Source organism: Typopeltis vanoorti, chromosome 2 (genome assembly GCF_054136105.1).
Source record: "Typopeltis vanoorti isolate ZY-2024b chromosome 2, IOZ_Tvanoo_1.0, whole genome shotgun sequence".
NCBI classification, from domain to species: Eukaryota; Metazoa; Arthropoda; class Arachnida; order Uropygi; family Thelyphonidae; genus Typopeltis; species Typopeltis vanoorti.
Genome location: NC_143550.1, coordinates 59,729,369 through 59,750,594, shown reverse-complemented (window position 1 = coordinate 59,750,594; position 21,226 = coordinate 59,729,369). Strand labels below are relative to the sequence as shown.

Below are 21,226 nucleotides of genomic sequence, written 5' to 3'. Positions count from 1 at the left end.
CGTGAAAGTTCATTTCTTTGACGTTTAGTGATCTGATTAAAGCTTTCCAAATTTCCATTAGGATTAGACCTTGATTCTTATTTAGGTTTCCTGTTGAACGGGTGACTGCAGCAGCCTCCTTGAAGGCTCTGGAATGGTAATTCCCCTCTATATAAGGCATATGACTCTTATCCCACTCAATCAGATGGTTGGTAGAGGCAAAGTGTCAAGAAAGGCTTGAAATATCTTGTTTGTTGTTTCTGACATAGCCTATGTGTTCCTTCTGTCTCGTTTCGAAGCTTCTAGAGGTCTGACCAGCGTAACTAACACCACAGGAGCGAGGTATATTATATACTTCATAGTACTTGTAGAATGGATGAGGGTCTTTCAGTGATCTTAAAAATTTCCGAATAGTATTGACTGGCTTGATTGCTACTCTAATATTGTGTGGTTTTAGAAGGATAGCCAATTTTTTGGAAATGCTGCTGACAAATGGAATAGTTATAGTACTGATGTATTGGGTGTCATCACGTTGTCTTTGTGGTATATCCGAAAAGAGAATCTTGTTGCAGAGTCTTTTTGGATAACCATTTAAGGATAGCTTTCTGGATATTGTAGTTAATTCTTTTTGTAAGTCATCTTGGTCTGTTGTGTAATGTATAGCTCTTTTCTTAAGCATATGGATAATGCTAAGTTTCTGGGATATATGATGTGATGAGTTGAAATGGAGACAGACAGGTTGATACTGTTATTGGTTTGTTTCTTTATTAGGATGTCTTGGAATGGAAGTTTTTTTTTTTTTCAATTTCTGATGTGAATTTGATGGTATGGTGGAAACTATTGATTTGGTTGAGATAATCCATTAGTTCTTCTTTTGTGCGATTCCAAATGATAAAGATGTCATGAACATATCTGTACCAAGTTTTTGGTTTTGGGGTAATTTGTGATAAGATTTTACCACTAGGTCTTCCATGAATAAGTCAGCACAAGAAGGAGAGAGGGGGCTACCCATGGCTAATCCGGTAAGTTGTTTGTAGACTGTTTTTTGCCAAATGAAATAGTTCGAAGTTAAACAATAATTGAACAAAGTAGTGATGTTTCTTGGGAACAAGCTGTCTAAGATGTTGATGACTTCTACAACTGGAATATTTGTAAATAAAGATGTGAAGTCAAGGCCTGCTAGCATATCATCTTCAGAGATAGGGATGTTTTTTAATTTATAAATAAAATGTTGTGAGTTTTTAATATAAGTATCCAAGTTGTGAATGTGTTGTTGTAAAATCTTGGCTAGATATTTAGACAGTTGGTAAGTAGGAGAATAGATTCCATCAACTATTGGACGTAATGGTATACCTTCTTTATGTATTTTAGGAACACCATACAATCTTGGAGTCAACAGGTGCATGGATTTTAGCTTTCTTGTTAAGTCTATAGACCAGTTAGTCATTCCACATAATAGTTCATTTGTGTCGTTATGGTTATTTTGCGTAGGATCTGTACTGAGAACGTTATAGACAGACATGTCTGATAATAGATTTTTAATTTTTTCTTCATAATCTTTTGTATTTAAGATAACAGTATTGTTGCCTTTGTCAGCTTTAAGTGTGATGATGTCTTTATTATTCTTTAATTTGTGTAGTGTTCTTCTTTCCATTTGGTTAGAGTTAGGAGATCTTGACGGAGCGGAAAAGATAATGCTGCTTTTTAATCTTAAGTCATTAGCTATTGGGTGTGGAAGCAATGAGATGGTTTTTTCTAAGTTGCAGATGAACTCTATTTTAGGAATAGTAGTAGGTTTTAAGGCAATACTGAATCCTTTTTTGAGAACTGAGATCTCAAGTTTTGTTAAAATGTGTTTAGATAGGTTTATTATCACTTTGTTATCTGGTAGAGACGGTTTAGAGTTAATATAATTATCATACAGCAAGTTGAATTTATCAATTTGCGTCTTTTTACTGTAACTAAAGGTTTTGGCATAACTGTTGCTAATCATATTATATACCAACAAATTTACTCGTAAATACCTTTCCAATTTTTTTTAAAGTTCATACATTAACCTAGGTATTATTAATTAATTATGGCATAATCATAAAGAGTATTAGTGCACTTATGTATACGATGTGTCATGTTGACAAATATAAATTACATTTAAATTAGTTATCAATTACTGGGCTAATGAAATCTTGTAGCATGTCGTAGTTTCTTCAAGCAAACATCATTAAATTAATTTGTGTTGATTTTCATTGACATATCCCATTCTGATCACCAAATACATTTATAATATTATTATAAGTACTTACAAGTGAATGCAGACTTTTTCTTCTGTGTGCTGGTAGTTTTCTCCTCCTTTTGTACATCCATCACAAACACCTTCAATAAGAGATTTCTTAATAACAAAATTAAACAAAGTGCCTTGTCTCTTATTCATATTAGATTTTAACTCTGTATTCCTATTACTTTTAAAAAAATCACAGCACTCCGGTTTCAGAATAAGCACTTACACACTGCAATACGACTTGCGAAAAAGTAGTCAGTAGTAATAGATTTGAGAACCGGATACAGACTACCTTGATCTTCAATTTCAGTGGAAAAATTTTCTTTATACTTCCCAGCTGATTGGTCACTGACATTTGCAACACAGATATCATTTCCTTCAGTTTTGAGGACAGACGATATGACCAATTGTTGTAATGGGCTTGCAGGCAATTTCTATGACCTGTCATAAACAGCGGCATTCCCTTTCCCAAATGTTGAAAGGTTTCGATGTGTGAAAATTCACGATACACAGATGTTATTAGTTGTTCTGGGTCTGAGCTTTTCGACATATTCTTGAATATTATTCTCCCCAGAATATTTTTATTATAAAATATTTATTCATGAAAAATGCTTAGAAAACTAAAATGACAAATTCCAGAATTTCTCGCGGAACACCTATTCACCTTCCGCGGAACACTAGCATTCCGTGGAACACAGTTTGAGAAACCCTGCTCTAATCTTTCTCAGGATTCTCATATCTGTGGTCTCTAGTCTTTGGTCAAGTGTTTTACTTCTCACCCAGCTCTTAGAACCATAAGTTAAAATACAATCTATTTAATACAGTTAATTATTATTATTATTATTATTATTATTATAATTGGTGTGAGATTGTGGCTAGCAGAACTAAATATACAATTGGGTGCTGCTATAGACCAGGTGATGGAAAAGATGGTGGTGACAGTATGCACAAGCAAATAGAAGAAATGAGTGGAAGGAGGGTAATTATTATGGAAGATTTCAACTATGGTCGCATTGATTGGAGTGAGGAGAGGACACATGGGAGGAAGGAATTGGATTTTATGTGGTTATTAAAGGATAACTATCTGCGACAGCATGTAATGGAAAATACTAGGGGTCAGAGAGTGCTTGACCTAGTAATTACATCTCAGGATTTGGCTGTAATAAATATGACCACATTGCCACCAATTGGTGAGAGTAATCATAGGGTCTTGACTTGGGAGGTGGCTAAAGGTGTAGAATTTTCAATTAAGACAGGGTACATGTGGAATTATTGGGCTGGAAAGTATGACAAGATTAGGAGTTTGATTATTTCAGTGCCACGGCATGTACAACTGCAAGGACTAGAAGTTAATAATGCATGGGAGGCAGTTAAGAAATGTTTGCATGAAGCAATGGCTGACTGTATACCTAGAGTCCGAATAATAAATCAAGCAGGAGTTAAATGGATGAATAACACCATTAAGATTGAGCTGCAAAAAAAGAAACAACTATGGAGGGGATTTAAGGAGAAAGGTGACCGACAGGCACATGAACGGTATAAAGCGCAAGACAGAAGGGTAACGAGTGTGGTAAGAAAAGCAAAAAAGGATTACGAAAGAACATTGGCCATGCAGGCTAAAGAGAATCCTAAACAGTTTTTTAGATATGTAGCAAGTAAAAGGAAAAATGTGCATGGCAGAATGATTTTGAAGAATGCTGATGGTAGGGAGTTAGCTGAATCAGTTGATATAGTTGAGTTACTGAGTGAGCACTTTGCAAGAATATATCATCCAGGTGGTGACATTGCAGAAACGAATGTGCCAGTAGATTATACGGGAATTGTGGTGAATGAAGTGGAGGTGAGTAGTCTATTGCATAACCTCAATGTCAATACATCCGTGGGATTGGATGGTATACCAGCTCATGTCGTACGAGAAGCAGCTAAAGAATTGTCAGTACCCTTGACCATTTTGTTTAATTTGAGTCTCGGATCTGGGTTAGTCCCGAGGGGGTGGAAAGAGGGGAAAATAGTTCCACTGCATAAAGGTGGTTCCAAGACACCTGTTATAAATTACCGACCGATTAGCATAGCAGGAATCATTGTCAAGGTCTTAAAGAAATTAGTCAAGAAAAGAATACAGGATTGGATAGATGAAAATGGGATATTGTATGGGGGACAACATGGTTTTGTGAAGGGTAGATCATGCCTCAGTAACTTGCTCACGTTTTATAACACAGTGACGGCTGAACTCGATAGGGGTAATGGGTTTACAGTGATACTACTAGACCTTGCCAAGGCCTTTGACAGGATACCACATGGAACCCTAATCAGTAAACTGGAGCAGATGGGGATAGATATAGGGTTGGTGAGATGGATAGGAGGGTGGTTGAAGGAGAGATACCAGAGAGTGGTTTATTCAGGAGTGGAGTCTAAAAGACGGCTTGTAACTAGTGGTGTGCTGCAGGCTCTGTTCTTGGACCACTGCTTTTCAATTTGTTCATCAATGATATAGGAAAGGATTTGAGAGGAAGTGTTCATTTGTTTGCTGATGATGCAAAGTTGGGTAGAGCAATTGTGAGTGCACAGGATGTCAAAATTTTACAGGATGATTTGGATAGTTTGGAAGACTGGGCTAAGAAAAATAGATGTCAATTTAATGTGGCAAAGTGTAACGTTATGCACTTTGGGGTGAAAAGAATAGCAGCAGTATATCACAATGGTGGAACTGTACTCTAGGAGATTGATGAGGCCAGGGATTTGGGAGTGTTGGTGGATAGGGAATTGAAGTTTAGGGGGGCACATTGCAAAAGTGGCTAAATCAGCTTATCAAATCACTTGGCTTCTGAAAAATACTTTAACATGCAGAGACAAACAAGTTGTTGTTCCTCTGTATCGAGCCTTGATAAGACCCCATCTGGACAACTGTGCCCGGTTATGTGCACCAGGGTTTCTTCATGATGGGGAGGAAGTGGAGAAGATCCAGAGACGAGTGACCAAGATGATAGCAGGTCTGTGGAATGAACCTTATGAGAATAGGTTGAAGATCTGTTGGTTGCAGAAATTGGACGATAGGCGAAGGAGGGGTGATATGATTGAGACATTCAAATTACTGAAGGGTTTTTATAAGATTGATGCAGAAGATATTTTTGAAAATATGACTGGTGGTGGGAGGACTAGGGGCCATGCATGGAAGCTGGGCAAGAACATGGTTGACAAGGGTGTTAGAGCTAGGTTTTTTACTTGGAGAGTGGTGAATGAGTGGAATAAGCTTCCAGAGTCTGTTGTAGGTGCTACGACCGTGAATGAGTTCAAGGCAAGGTATGATAGATACTGTGTCAATGTCGAATAGTTGTTCTTGATATGATGTTAGGGCCTCCCTCGATGAGTCTGTCTACTCCTTGGAGTTGCCCGGAACAACAACAACAATAATAATAATAATTATTCAGGCCTCCATGGAGTCAAAAGACTCATCATGGGAGGTCCTTTCTAAGAAACACAAGTCTATCAAGACTCATCAAGGGAGGTCCCTCCTAGGAAACACAAAGTCTATCATACCACTCCTTAAATGCATTGACCGTTCTCGCTCTCACCACTCCATCAGGCAATGCATTCCATGGTTCAACAATCCTCCATGCAAAGAAACCACTCCTTACCCTCTTTCTCACAGTTTCCTTTGAGATTAAGGATGATCTCACAGTTAAGGATGACAATTTCCTACATTTTAGAAATATTGAGGCAGCTGTAACAACTGAGGTTGGTCAATGAAGTAGAGTTTTGGCACATTTCTTGTATAAATGTTCATGTTTATACATGGATATATGTAACAGTTTGTCACTTTGAGGCCATTGTTTTCAATCCTGTGTTGTGCAAAGCCAGATTTGTAAGGTTTGATGAGTCAGATATAGTCTTGATTTTCAGAGATGTGCTTGTTAACAGATCTTTCTGTTTGTCCATAGTAAGATAAGTTTCACATGCATGTTACTTTGGGTACACCAGGTAGAATCAATGGTGAAAGTCTATCTTTTTGAGAAGGTTAAAGGTAAAGGTATGGGAGGAGGAAAAAGAAGACTAAGAATCAGTAAATTCATGCAGCATGCCTTGAAAAGCCCAAAATGTGAGAATCAACAATTTAATTCCAAAACAAGTTGGTAGAAAAACAATTGATAGGATGTTAGTAATAACGTAAACTAAAGGAGTCATTAAAAATCTCAACTACAGCAAGGTACCTAGAGTACATAATGCTGAATCTGAACTACAAATAACCTTCATTATACAAAGGAGTTGTGTTGTTATTATTATTATTACTACGTAACACCTCCAGGGAGTCAAAAGACTCAACGAGGGAGGACATCTACTCTATAACTCTTCGTCTCCACCAACTGCAACTACCTTCATTGTCTACACCAATGTCATCTACCGCCGTCCTCCACCACTAGTATTTTCACAGACAATTATAAACATCCATGCCCATGGAGGGATTCGAACCAGCAGCCTGTTTTCTTGAGAATCGCCAGTATATTGATAATGTGTAAAACAGGAGGCTCATAACATGGAATAACAGAGTTTGAGTTCCCAAGCAAGCGAGATTCTGATCTTTCAAGATTAATATAATCAAAAATGCACCTATTATTTATACATATTAAGGCATAATAGTAGTAAATAAAATATTCAGTACATATAAAACAAATAACCATTAAAGTAGTTGTTTATTTTCATGATTAATACATTGTAACCACATCTTAATAACATCTCTATTTGACATGCCGAAGTTGAGGACTCAAAGAAGGCTGAAAGCTACTTTTTAAAGAATCTCTCAAAGGAAACCTGACTTGCAGTTTTCAACTTCTGATTCTCTTGGTATGTAACTTCCTTCTGATATCTTTGCTTTGAAGAGAAGTTTGGGAAATTCTTCAGTTGCAATGTGAGCTGCAGCCTTGACAGTCATTTGGAGATTGTGGAATGCATAGTAACTCTTATAGCTGTCAAATCACCCACAACTTTCAGCAAAAGGTGTCAGCAGCTTTTCATTTTTCATGAGATCTTCACACATATCTTTTGCCTTCTCTTGTATGACTGCCTCAGACAAAGGCATGTTCTACTGGTTCTGATGCTTGATCCATATAGCCAGCATCCTTTCCATTTCAACTGAATGACATTGAAATTTCATTACTATGAGTGGTCTTGCAAATTGTATCAGCCATTATCACTTTAAAATTACTCATTCCCAAGGCCCTTTTAATGTCAATGTATGTTCACCTCTATCAAACCGATTCAGAACCTCCAACTTCACCTCTGAAGAATGGGATGATTTCCTAGACATTTTCTTCATTTAGTTTTTCTCTTGCCAGATATCATGCTGAGAGGACATAGAAGTCATTTACAGATAAAGACAAATACCGCATAGACTAATAAGGCAGTAGGAACACTCACTCAGCCACTGAAAACACACACACACACACACACACACACACACACACACACACACACACACACACACACACACACACACACACACACACACACACACACACAAAATAGGCACTGAGCCACTGAACACAGCAGATGGGGATAGGTAACAAGGCATAAGCACAGAAGTTTCTACACCTTGTAGAGGAAACAGTGGTATCCTTGTCATTCAGTTGAAATGGAAAGGATGCTGGCTATATGGATCAAGCATCAGAACCAGTAGAACATGAAAACAGGTGAACCAGCCAAAGAACACATGTAACTAAAAAACTTGATACTGAGTGGATTGTTCTCCACTGAGATGGCAAATAAGAATTGAAAAATCACAAGAGCATGTCATCAATTACCAAATTTCCTAGTTAAAAAGATCTAAGACAAAATGCCAAGGACAAGTAAAATGTAAACCTGTGGAACTGCTTAATATAGTATATTTTACTCATGTCCTAATATAAGTATCTCAGCTACAGGGGCAGCTCGTGCATAGGCACTGCAGAACTGCAGCACCACCAATTTTTTTCGATATATAAATATCTTTATTAATTTATTTATATTTACTTGTGATATTTAATTTTATCATCAACAATCCTATACAATTATCTTATTTTCTAAAAAAAAATAATAAAAATCCATCTTGTAGCACTTAGGAGGGCGAAGGACGCTAGCAGCACTGTGTTTTCCACAGTGTCATATTGTTATGTGCGTAAGCATATGCACGTCATAGTGAGATGCGAGCTATCAGCATAATGCGCCACTGTCCGTCGCAGTTCCACTGTTGTTTATATGCAGTTTGTGCCAGTAGTAGAGTGTTCGTAGTGTTTATCGTGTTTACTCCATCACTTTAAATATTTGGACATTACAATTAAAGACATAACATTTGTTATAGTAAGTTAAGGGGATAATAAATCCCTCATTATTTTAAAGCCGGATACGAAACTCGGAGATCGAAATCTAAGAGTTTCATGCCAAAGAACTATCGACTATATTTGTTATAGTAATTTTTAAGTAATTTTGAATTATACTAAACTGTATAATTTTATCGATAATAAACAATCTTTTTTCGTGTTTAATTTTTTTTAAATTTTTACCATAATTTTGATATTTTATCCAAACATGTATACACTGTACTTACAGTGCATATGTATATTTTGAAAGTTGCAGCACCCCCACAATTTCAAGCCACGAGCTACTAAACAAACTTTTTTAGCTAATAATTTGATATAACAAAGATAAATTCAATTCTTTAATATGTGGTATTCTTTCTCTACAGTGAAAAAATTAAAACTACTTAATAATGAACTATTTTTACCGAAAGTGAATACTTGAATCTTCAAATTCATGCTCTTCTGTTCTGTTGCCATCTTCTCTATAAATCTGGTTAGTTGAAAATCCAAGCCCTGACATGTGACACACTGGCAAGTCATCCGTCCAAATATGGGATTCCTAAATAAAATAATATGGTATATGCATATTTTGAAAAGACTTTCTAAGACATTGAGTAGCTGTAACTGATAAACTGCTTCTAATGTAAACATTTCTATTACTGTCAAATTAAATTGATTTAATAGCCTTCTAAGTTTCGATTATTGATCTGAAAGTAATTATGCCCATCTGCAACATATCACAGTTTTGTATCTGCATGGCTGTGTGATGTACATGCTAACTGCCTTTATCAAGATGCTAAAGTCAACCAATTTACCCTATTACATTTGCAATGCTTGCCAACAAAACAGCAAATACTCTTGGATGGTGCACCAAAACCTTTCTAAAATTGTCTGATTCCATCCAGAAGACAATTTGCTTAATAGGTGAATCCTCTCTCTCTTTCTCTCCACACTTACTGAAATAATTTCTTAGTCATGTTTTGTTCCACTTTATGCCTCTTTTTCAGAAGCCTTCCTTGCACCATTCCTCTCCCACAGACTATGATATCTTAGCTGTTCAAGAAATACATCAACAAGTTCCCTCTTTCTTGTTAATTAAGTTTACAGACATTGAAAGTTTATTTTTCACTTGGTTAGACTATAATAAATTTAGTTTAATCCTTTATCCAAGTGTGAGCAAACAAAGTTTGCACCTGAAAGTATCTTCAGGACTGGGGTAAGGTGGTACAAGGGATGACCTTGCTAATGCTTCTGCCTGGTATCTCCACTTGGGCCTGGCTCCCACTGAAGAGACCTCAATAAAGGTCGAAACTAGTCTATGTAGTGGCCCTTCCCTTAATGCATAACATTGGGAGATACTGAGATAGGAGTGATATTAACTTGCTCCACCTTTGCAACGAGTTGCCCAGTGTTGTACCCTTACCCCAGTCCTGAAGATACTTTCAGGCGCAAACTTTGTTTGCTCACACTTGGATAAAGGATTAAGCTAAATTTATTATAAGTTTACAGACAGTACTATAGGCTGCAACTTCTCATGTGTGTGGGCTGATATATATATATATATATATTATTATTATTATTACCCCAAGACCTCACGATGTCAAAGACTCATCTGGGAGGTCCTTTTATCATACACACAGCTCATCATACCATTCCTTGAACACATTCAAACTCCATGCAGGCACCACACTCTCAGGCAAGGCATTCCAATCAATCAATATATATATATAAGGTGATTCTATAAGGTAGTGGCCCTTCCCTTAATGCATAACATTGGGAGATACTGAGATAGGAGTGATATTAGCTTGCTACACCTTTGCAACGAGTTGCCCGGTGTTGTATTTTGTACCACCTTTCCCCAGTCCTCAAGATACTTTCAAGAGCAAACTTTGTTTGCTCACACTTGGATAAAGGATTAAACTAAATTTATTATAAGTTTACAGACAGTACTATAGGCTGCAACTTCTCATGTGTGTGGGCTGATATATATATATATATATATATATATATATATATATATATAATTATTATTATTATTATTACCCCAAGACCTCATGATGTCAAAGACTCATCTGGGAGGTCCTTTTATCATACACACAGCTCATCATACCATTCCTTGAACACATTCAAACTCCTTGCAGGCACCACACTCTCAGGCAAGGCATTCCAATCAATACATACACACACACACACACACACATATATATATATATATATATAAAAGGTTTAATGACTATTACCGAGAGAAAAGATGACAAGATATATTTAAAAAAAGATACTACTAGTTTACTAGTTTCGTTACATGAACATCCTCAGGTATCACATTCAAAGAAGTATATAAAAAATTACAGAGACTTAAAATTGTACTAACAGAACAAGTATAAAAAACTTGCATTTTTTTCAAACGCGCTACTGTTTTTTATACTTGTTCTGTTAGTACAATTTTAAGTCTCTGTAATTTTTTATATACTTCTTTGAATGTGATACCTGAGGATGTTCATGTAACGAAACTAGTAAACTAGTAGTATCTTTTTTTAAATATATCTTGTCATCTTTTCTCTCGGTAGTAATAGTCATTAAACCTTTTTTATAATATTCCAACCGAGTAAAAATGAATTTTGAAAAAAAAAAAAATATATATATATAAGGTGATTCTAAACAGTGTCATAAACTTTCTATAAAGTTTATGCCACAGTTTGTAAGTCCAGAAATCTGGCATTTCCTGAAATACAGCCCTTTGTAGTTGCAACATTAATGATGACATTTGCTGACTTGGCTGAGCAAACACATAGTATCTCCATTCTCCAACCAATAGGTCATGGGTTTGAATCCACTATAGGCATGGTTATTTGTGAATGAGTTTAAAGTGGGATATGTCCAGTAAAAATCATCACTCTGCATACAGGATACTTGAAGAGATTTGAAACATAAAAAACATAAAAAAAGTAATAAACACAAAACAAAACTTACAAAAATAAACAAAAAAATGCACTACGTGAGTCCCACCCATAAATGGTTTACAACCATTTATAGGCGGGAGTCACAAAAATGCAAAATAGATAAATGAAGTTCAATAAATCCCATGATTGTAAACAACCAGAATCACATACAAGATGTATCAGGAGACAGGAACGGCATTGAATCTAATAGCTTCTCCCTGAGCAAGTGGCAGATGATATTTGCTTTCATGTTTCTAAGCCATACAACAGTGCTTTGCAATGGAGTAAGTTCTAGTTTACTGAATGGCTGACATACACTTTATATACATGTCAATGGAAATGCATAAGAAGCACATCAGATTTATCAAGGAGGCTTTCTCTGGTCATCAAATTCCACATCTATAAACAGTCTTTATTGCCTGCCTGTGTGAAGCCATCAACAGTAAGATATCTTCACAGCTGCATAAATGGCAACAGACATCACATACACTCAGTAGGCAAAACATTAGAGAAGGGGTGATGAGAAGTTGACACTGGCATCTTCTGCACAGAGTGAAATGTACCCAAACCAAATGCAGATGGTAAATAAGCAGACATCAGGTTTTCCCAACAGTGCATTGCAATTGACAAACATGGGTAGATCTTAGCAACTTTTGATTGTGGACATATTATCAGCACAAGACAGATGGATCGTTCTATCACCCAAGTAGTAAGAACTCTAGGGTTCTCGAGGGCATCACCCTAGGGTATCAATGGGTCTGCTACATACCATCAATGGACGTACCAGCACCCAGCAAGCAAGCAGTAGCCAACCACAAGCCACTGATGACCAGGGTTGATGGAGACTGTCCAGGCTCATCGAGACCAGCCGCAGGGTGGCACAAATCACATCCAATTTCAATGTCGGAGGTCCAAGTAACATCAACAAGCATACAGTATGGTGTACCCTGCATAGCATGAGCTATGGGAGTCGACACCCTAATCATATATCATAGCTGACAGCTAATCATCAGGCATTGTGCCTCTTCTGGTCTCAGGACCATCAAAATTGGACATCTGAGTGAACCAGAGTCATGTGGTCTAATGAATCCTGTTATCAGTTATACCGAGCTGATGGGAGGGTGCAAGTATGGTGTCGACAACATGAGGCCATGGCCCCCATCATGCCAGGTTGGCTCTGTTCAAGGAGGCAGTGGCTCTGTGATGGTTTGGGAGCCTTCTTATGTGACACATTAGGTCCCTTAGTGTGTCTGGGGAGGTCCTTAAATGCTTCGAGATACCAGAATGTGCTAGCTGATCACCTACACACACTTTCATGGCCTTTACGCATCATGCAGCTGATAGTCTGTTTCAGCAGGACACTGTAGAGTCCACTGAACTGCAACCACACAGGCATGGTTCAAGTAATACTCACCTGAGTTTAAGACCATCCAATGGCCCCAAGATCCCCAGATTTATATCCAATTTAATCCCTCTGGGATGAAAGACATCAAATAGAGCAAGACATCAAATCCATGTATCCAGGGCTGACGTCTAAGGCACAGTTGTCAATAATGCTGCAACAGACATGGCTGGAATTATCTCCAGCATCTGGTGGAGTTAATACTTCGGAGAGTACAGGCTGTTATTCATGCTAGAGGAGGACCGACATGCAATTAGATAGGTATCTCTAATGTTTTGTCCATTGAGTGTATGTCAGCTGGTGTGAGGTAGTAGGTTCATCTTACAGTGGTTCTTTTAACCAGTTACTGAACAATATATGATTATTTCTTGACGTTTTCCCCTCTACCAGGGCTGTATCTAAAAAATGCAAAGGTTTCCAAGACCATTGTTTATTAAGAATTTTTTTTGTTAGTGTTGAGATGTAAGAGTACATCCTCAAGATTGCAGTTAATTTTGGGTCAGAATTATATATTATCTGATTAGAAGACCAATTCATTTTAAAAAAGAATCAGAGTCAAGTACATTCCAGAGGTGAACTGTATGCTCAAATATACAAATGTTATTCAGGAAAAAAAAAAAATGGAAGCATTTGAAAGAAAACAGAATTGAACCTTGGAGACTCAGTGGCTGTCTTTGAATGGTGACTGATTCAACAAGAGGCATGTGGTGAGGTTGTATGTATGTATGTATGCAAGGATAGAAAATCAGAACCCCATAGTGCACTCAAGAGGTTAAATCAGTAGTTATGGAAAAGATGAAAGTTTTAGAACAAATGGGGATGGATATGACACAGGTTATGTGGATAAGAGGGTGGCTACTGGAAAAATACCAAAAGTGGTATATGGAGAAGCAGAATCCAGGCAAAAGCAGGTGACTAGTGGACTACTACTGGGTAATTTGTACATAAATTATATAGGAAATAGCTTGAAAGGAAATATTCAGTTGCTTGCTGATGATGCAAAATTAGGTAGAGTAATAGTTAATCAAGGTAATGTGGAGTGCTTGCAGGACAATTTAAATAAGCTGTCAGATTACTTGGCTATTAACGCACATGCTAACAAATACTATTACTACTACTATGTTCACTGGGCATCTACAGATGTCGTATGATCACTCCGATGCTAGGTGATGTTCACACCAGGCCTCGCCATGTAGTCCTGTCGTTTGCTTTTCTGGCAGCCTCAACTCTCTGAAGATCAGTCATTTCACACACGCCATCCATCCATCTCATTGATAGTCTACCCCTGACTTTTTCCAGGAACTTTACCTTCTATTACTGTTCTGAGAAGTCCTCCTTCCATCCTTTCTATGTGTCCAAAATATTTTAACTATCTTCTGTCAATATCCTTAAGGAGCCTTAAAGTTCTACTGATCTTTTCTAACACCCATTCATTTGTACACTTTCAGTATATGATATCCTCAACAGTCTTCTGTAACACCACATCTCAAAAGCACATATCCATTTCTTATCTAACTTCTTTAGGTTCCAAGTCTCACATCCATAAGTCGCTGTTGGAAAAACAACTGCATCCAAAATCCTCAACTTTGTTCCCATGGAGATAGATCCATTCTTCCAGATTTTAGACAGGGTTTTAGCCATTCCTAACCTTTTTCTGAATCTTCTGAACAGCAATTCTTCACATTAATAATGGATCCCAGGTACTCAAACTTGCTGATTTCCTCAATTCTTTCTTCATTAAGGTACACTTGTTTCTCAAGAAGCTTCTCTGTTTCTTTTTCCTTTGAGAACCATGATCTTTGTCATGCTAGGATTGAGTTGAAGTCCTCTGTTATTACTGATCTTGTTAACTTTGTCAAGAATCAGTCCTAGTTCTTCTATGTCATTACAAAGGAGTACTGTATCATCAGCATACCTCACATTACTGATTAATCTACCCATATCCTAATTCCTGTCCTGAGCTCATCCAATGCTTCACACATGATGTCCTCAGCATATATACTAAATAAGTGAGGAGAAAGTAAACATTATTATTATTATTATTGTTCCGGGAAACTCCAAGGAGTCGACAGACTCATCGAGGGAGGCCCTAACAACTATTCAACATTCACACAGTATCTATCATATCTTGCCTTGAACTCATTCACGGTCGTAGCACCCACAACAGACTCTGGAAGCTTATTCCACTCATTCACCACTCTTCAAGTAAAAAACCTAGCTCTAACACCCTTGTCAACCATGTTCTTGCCCAGCTTCCATGCATGGCCCCTAGTCCTCCCACCACCAGTCATATTTTCAAAAATATCTTCTGCATCAATCTTATAAAAACCCTTCAGTAATTTGAATGTCTCAATCATATCACCCCTCCTTCGCCTATCGTCCAATTTCTGCAACCAACAGATCTTCAACCTATTCTCATAAGGTTCATTCCACAGACCTGCTATCATCTTGGTCACTCGTCTCTGGATCCTCTCCACTTCTTCCCCATCATGAAGAAACCCTGGTGCCCATAACCGGGCACAGTAGTCCAGATGGGGTCTTATCAAGGCTCGATACAGAGGTACAACAACTTGTTTGTCTCTGCATGTTAAAGTATTTTTCAGAAGCCAAGTGATTTCGTGAGCTGTTTTAGTCACTTTTGCAATGTGCCCCCTAAACTTCAACTCCCTATCCACCAACACTCCCAAATCCCTGGCCTCATCAATCTCCTGGAGTACGGTTCCACCAATGCGATATACTGCTGCTATTCTTTTCACCCCAAAGTGCATACCCTTACACTTTGCCACATTAAACTGACATCCATTTTTCATAGCCCAGTCCTCCAAACTATCCAAATCATCCTGTAAAATTTTGACATCCTGTGCACTCACAATTGCTCTACCCAACTTTGCATCATCAGCAAACAAGTGAACACTTCCTCTCAAATCCTTTCCTATATCATTGATGAACAAATTGAAAAGCAGTGGTAAAAGAACAGAGCCCTGTGGCACTCCACTAGTCACAAGCCATCTTTTAGACTCCACTCCTGAATAAACAACTCTCTGGTATCTCTCCTTCAACCACCCTCCTATCCATCCCCATCTGCTCCAGTTTACTGATTAGGGTTCCATGTGGTATCCTATCAAAGGCCTTGGCAATGTCTAGTAGTATCACTGTAAACCCATTACCCCTATCGAGTTCAGCCGTCACTGCGTTATAAAACGTGAGCAAGTTACTGAGGCATGATCTACCCTTCACAAAACCATGTTGTCCCCCATACAATATCCCATTTTCATCTATCCAATCCTGTATTCTTTTCTTGACTAATTTCTCTAAGACCTTCACAATGATTCCTGCTATGCTAATCGGTCGGTAATTTACAACAGCAGTCTTGGAACCACCTTTATGCAGTGGAACTATTTTCCCCTCCTTCCACCCGCTCGGGACTAATTCAGACCGAGACTGAAATTAAACAAAATGGTCAAGGGTACTGACAATTCTTTAGCTGCTTCTCGTACTACACGAGCTGGTATACCATCCAATCCCACAGATGTATTGACATTGAGGTTATGCAATAGACTACTCACCTCCACTTCATTCACCACAATTCCCGTATAATCTACTGGATTATTCGTTTCTGCAATGTCACCACCTGGATGATATATTCTTGCAAAGTGCTCACTCAGTAACTCAACTATCTCAACTGATTCAGTTACCTCCCTACCATCGGCATTCTTTAAAATCATTCTGCCATGTACATTTTTCCTTTTACTTGCTACATATCTAAAAAACTGTTTAGGATTCTCTTTAGCCTGCATGGCCAATGTTCTTTCATAATCCTTTTTTGCTTTTCTTACCACACTCGTCACCCTTCTGGCCTGCGCTTTATACCGTTCATGTGCCTGCCGGTCACCTTTCTCCTTAAATTCCCTCAAGCTTAATGGTGTTATTCATCCATTTAACCCCTACTTGATTTATTATTCGGACTCTAGGTATACAGTCAGCCATTGCTTCATGCAAGCACTTCTTAACTACCTCCCATGCACTATCAACTTCTAGTCCTTGCAGTTGTACATGCCATGGCACTGAGCCAATCAAACTCCTAAGCTTGTCATACTTTCCAGCCCGATAATTCCACATGTACCCTGTCTTAATTGAAAATTCTACACCTTTAGCCACCTCCCAAGTCAAGACCTTCTTGTGTAGAAGGTCTGACTTGGGAGGTGGTCAAGGGTACTGACAATTCTTTAGCTGCTTCTCATAAAAAAAAAAATCCATTAAACCTCCAACATAATAACAAGTCAAGACCCTATGATCACTCTCACCAATTGGTGGCAATGTGGTCATATTTGTTACAGCCAAATCCTCAGATGTAATTACTAGGTCAAGCACTCTCTGACCCCTAGTATTTTCTATTACATGCTGTCGCAGATAGTTATCCCTTAATAACCGCATAAAATCCAATTCCTTCCTCCCGTTTGTCCTCTCCTCACTCCAATCACCTCAAGCCCACCTCAATTCCGTGTGTCCTCTCCTCACTCCAAACATCCTTGCTTAACTTCTTTTCCAACTTGAAGCCAGTCAGTCAATCCAACACCTGTTCTTACCTGTTCTCAATCCAATCACCTCAATCACTCCAATCACCTCAAACCCACCTCAATCCCGTGTGTCCTCTCCTCACTCCAAACATCCTTGCTTAACTTCTTTTCCAACTTGAAGCCAGTCAGTCAATCCAACACCTGTTCTTACCGTGGCTTCTTACTCCTTATACAAGTTGGTTATGAACCTGATAGTCCATATCTGGATTACTATGCTGAAATCTGGTCTCCTGGGTTTCTTGGAGATGAGGAAGTGGTGGACGAGATTCAGAGGCAAGCAACTAAGATGATGAGTGGTCTGTGGAATGTTCCCTATGAGGATAGACTCATGGTTCATGGGTTGCAAAAGTTGATTGATAGGCAAAAAAAAAAAAAAAAAAAAAAAGGGAGAGGGATGATATGATAGAAATATTTAAGTTACTTGGAGGATTTTATAGGATTAATACAAAGTATTTCAGCACTTGGCTAGAGGGGGGCGGGGGGGGCAGAGCTAAACTTCATCCCTGGAAGTTGGGTAAATGTGTGGTTAGCAATGGCATGAGGACTAAATTTTTTGCTTGGAGAATGGTGAATGAATAGAATGGGCAGCCAGTGTCAGCTGTATCTGTTAATGAGTTCAAGTAGAGGTATGATAGCTTGTGTAGATAGTTGGGGTCTCCTGTGATGAGGCTTCGGACTCCATGGAGGGACACGTACTACAATAATAATAAGAAGAAAGCATATCAAAAGTTACTAGAAGTCAGCATGTGTTATGAGAGGATACAATAAAAAATTAAAGGAAATGCAGCAAGAAGTAACTAATACAAGTCATGGAAGACTTCACTAAAAATATAGAAGATAAATATCAGGATGGTAGCAAAATGTTCTGGATGCTATTGAAAACATTTTAAAATGGATGACAGATTATGTTAAAGGAATCAAAGATGAATAAAGCTGATGTGAAATTTGAAGATAGTCTAGATGTATGGAGTAATTACTTTGAAACACTCCAAATGATACAAGTAGAAGAATAGTGGTATAAAATATTCAAGAAACACAAGTGCATATCAGTAGTTCAGGTAGAAAAATCCATTAAAAACCTGAAGTGTGGAAAGGCAGCTGAAATAAATGATATTCAACCAGAAATACTCAAATACAGAGGTATGGAAGCTTTACAGTGGCTATACTGCATAATTCAGAAAGATGAATATTCCAGATGACTGGAATACAGCTCTCTTAGTAATGTTTATAAATAATAACAATAAAATAATGTGAAAATTACATAAGAATTTCCCTAATGTAATAATAACAAAATGTGAGAATTATAGAGGAATTTCCCTAATGAGTGTTAAGGGTCAAATTTACAAGATTAAACAAGGTTTTGTATTTAAGTTTCGAATATCTGCAAAAGGCCTATGACAAGGTTAAAGCAAAAAAGCTATTCAAAATGCTACAATAATATGTATTTGAGATGTAAGTCAACAGTTAGCATTGAAAGATTACAGAAGAGAATCTGACTTAAAAGCAGGGATGAGACAAGGGTGCAGACCATCTCCACTGTTATATATCACCTACATGGATCACTACTCTCACCACTAAGCTGAGAGGACTCCTAACAAACAAATCCTGCAGAATTCTTAACTAAATCTGTTACACCAGTGATTCAATTTATTGAATAACTGATGTAATAAGTTTGTTATTACAATCTCTAATAAAAAGACAGTGAAAACAGACAGAACACTGAAATACATTAATTGCATCCTAAATGGGAAACCTATAGAACAAATAAAACATTTCACTCTTTAGGAACAGTTTCTAAAGATGACAAATAAAGGTAGAAATAGACAACAGAGTAAACAAAGCAGGTGTGATGGGGAATCAGAAAAATAAACGCCCATTGAATAAATGAGAAATTAGTCAAAACATTAAAACAGATATATACAAGGCAATGTTCAAACAACTTTTAATTTATGAATCTGTGAAATATTGGGTTAGAAATAAAACAACTGATCCAAGAACAGAGACATCAAAGATATGAGAGTGTGCCGAGAAAAATCAGGGGAATGAACACATGGCGGAATCAATAAATGAATCATATTAAAAAACGAAGGTATTAGAACAAACTTGATGTTGTCGTTATTATTATTATTCAAGAATGTGTCCAAGCAGAGCTAATCTCAGGTTGCTTAATCACTTAAACAGAAAGAAATGCTATCAAAGCAGCTATTTGATGTGAGAATGAGAGGAAGTATACCAAGAGGAGGATCAAGATCTAGGTGGATTGCTGCGATTAGATATTAAGGTGTTATGCTGAAATATAAGATATGACAATTATTGGTGGCCTAAGATAATAGTAACTCACAGGAAAATTATCAACAGGAAGTTAATAAATTAAACGTCTCGTGTAGTACTCTCTTATTATCCTATACCTCTTGAGGGTTCAAAATCAGAATATGACAATTATTATTATTATTCGACACCTCCAGGGAGTTCCAACTCATTGAGGAAGTGCACCTACTCTACAGCTGTCTGTCTCAGCTACTCAATGATGACATTCAGCTAGGATAAAATACCTAGTGCATCATGACTTCAAGCTGCTTTACATTTCGGATTGCTCTTAACTGAAATACTCACTCACATCATCATGATATAATCATTTTAAGTTCAATTTCGTTCTCATTATTAACTATCTTCAGACGATACTGATATACGATCTACACTTTGGTGGCAACTGCCATAAGGAATGCGCTACATATCTGAATGTTTACTGTTCATATGAAGCTTACCTCGTGTAATGATAAATGAAGTCCTCCAAGATGTTTTGGGGGTTCGATTTCCCTTCTAGTTGGCATGTCCGATGCTTATACAATTGATGATTTTATTACTAAATTGTCATCCAATCGTATTAACACATGGAAGAATGTAACCTTGAGAAAAATCACTTCTCAGGTGAGAACACCAACCACTTCATCTTTTTCCCTAAAAGAAATAGATAGCTTCACGTACTCAATTAAGCAACCAGCTACACTAGCATCAGGCAAATATATTGATAAGTTCATTTTTCAGGAGCTAACCATTGATTTTACCATCCAATATATGTACATCACACCGTTTAAACATAAATCATTCAGTTTCTTCATAAGTCACATCCTGTAAAAATTGTAAAGTAACAAAACACAGTAATAATAAACGGTAATTAACTTAAAACGCTGGAGAACTTAATACATTTATTTACAGAACACCGCATCATTTCACACTAACAAACTGAAAATAACCTAAGAGATCGTCACAGTCATAATTTCGTAATTCCATGAAACGTCACCAGGGAGATTTAAATACCTACTATTTTGGGTTTGTTTGTTTGCCAGACTTGATTCAATAAAAGGTGTCAGAAGAATTATTGGCAGAACGCAGAACGTTACTGGTTTGATGAGTGAAGCATATTTGCTTTTCATATTCCGCTTTGTTTGAGAGGAAAGTTTTTTCAGTGGAGAGTTATTGAGCTTTAAACTCACCCTGGAAGGGCAGTGAGATTAGCTGTGTTCAGCTGAGCATAGAATTTGCATTTGTAAAATTCTGCTTCATTGTAGTCTGAAGCTTGCTTGATCAGCGAGTTTGGATGATTGCTTGTCTTGATGAAGAACTTTTCTGCTAGATCATGAAGGAGAGATGTGATTAGCGAATGTTGACTTCTCTATGAATCTGGGAATTTCTAATGAACCATGGGGCGTCCAAAATCATTCTCG

At 37.5% G+C, this 21,226-nt stretch overlaps 1 protein-coding gene across 1 annotated transcript in view; it reads right to left on the bottom strand.

Moving 5' to 3' along the window:
* The window catches only part of LOC150109068 (TGF-beta-activated kinase 1 and MAP3K7-binding protein 1-like), a 133,076-nt gene extending 112,327 nt beyond the window's left edge, over positions 1 to 20,749 (bottom strand). The window contains exons 1-2 of the mRNA XM_090405299.1: positions 20,267 to 20,749; positions 9,009 to 9,142 (exon numbers count right to left, since the gene is read on the bottom strand). Of these exons, the coding sequence (XP_090261425.1) occupies positions 9,009 to 9,142; positions 20,267 to 20,332 (200 nt within the window). The 5' untranslated portion in view covers positions 20,333 to 20,749. The remainder of the gene's footprint in view (positions 1 to 9,008; positions 9,143 to 20,266) is intronic.
* Positions 20,750 to 21,226: the final 477 nt, after the last annotated feature.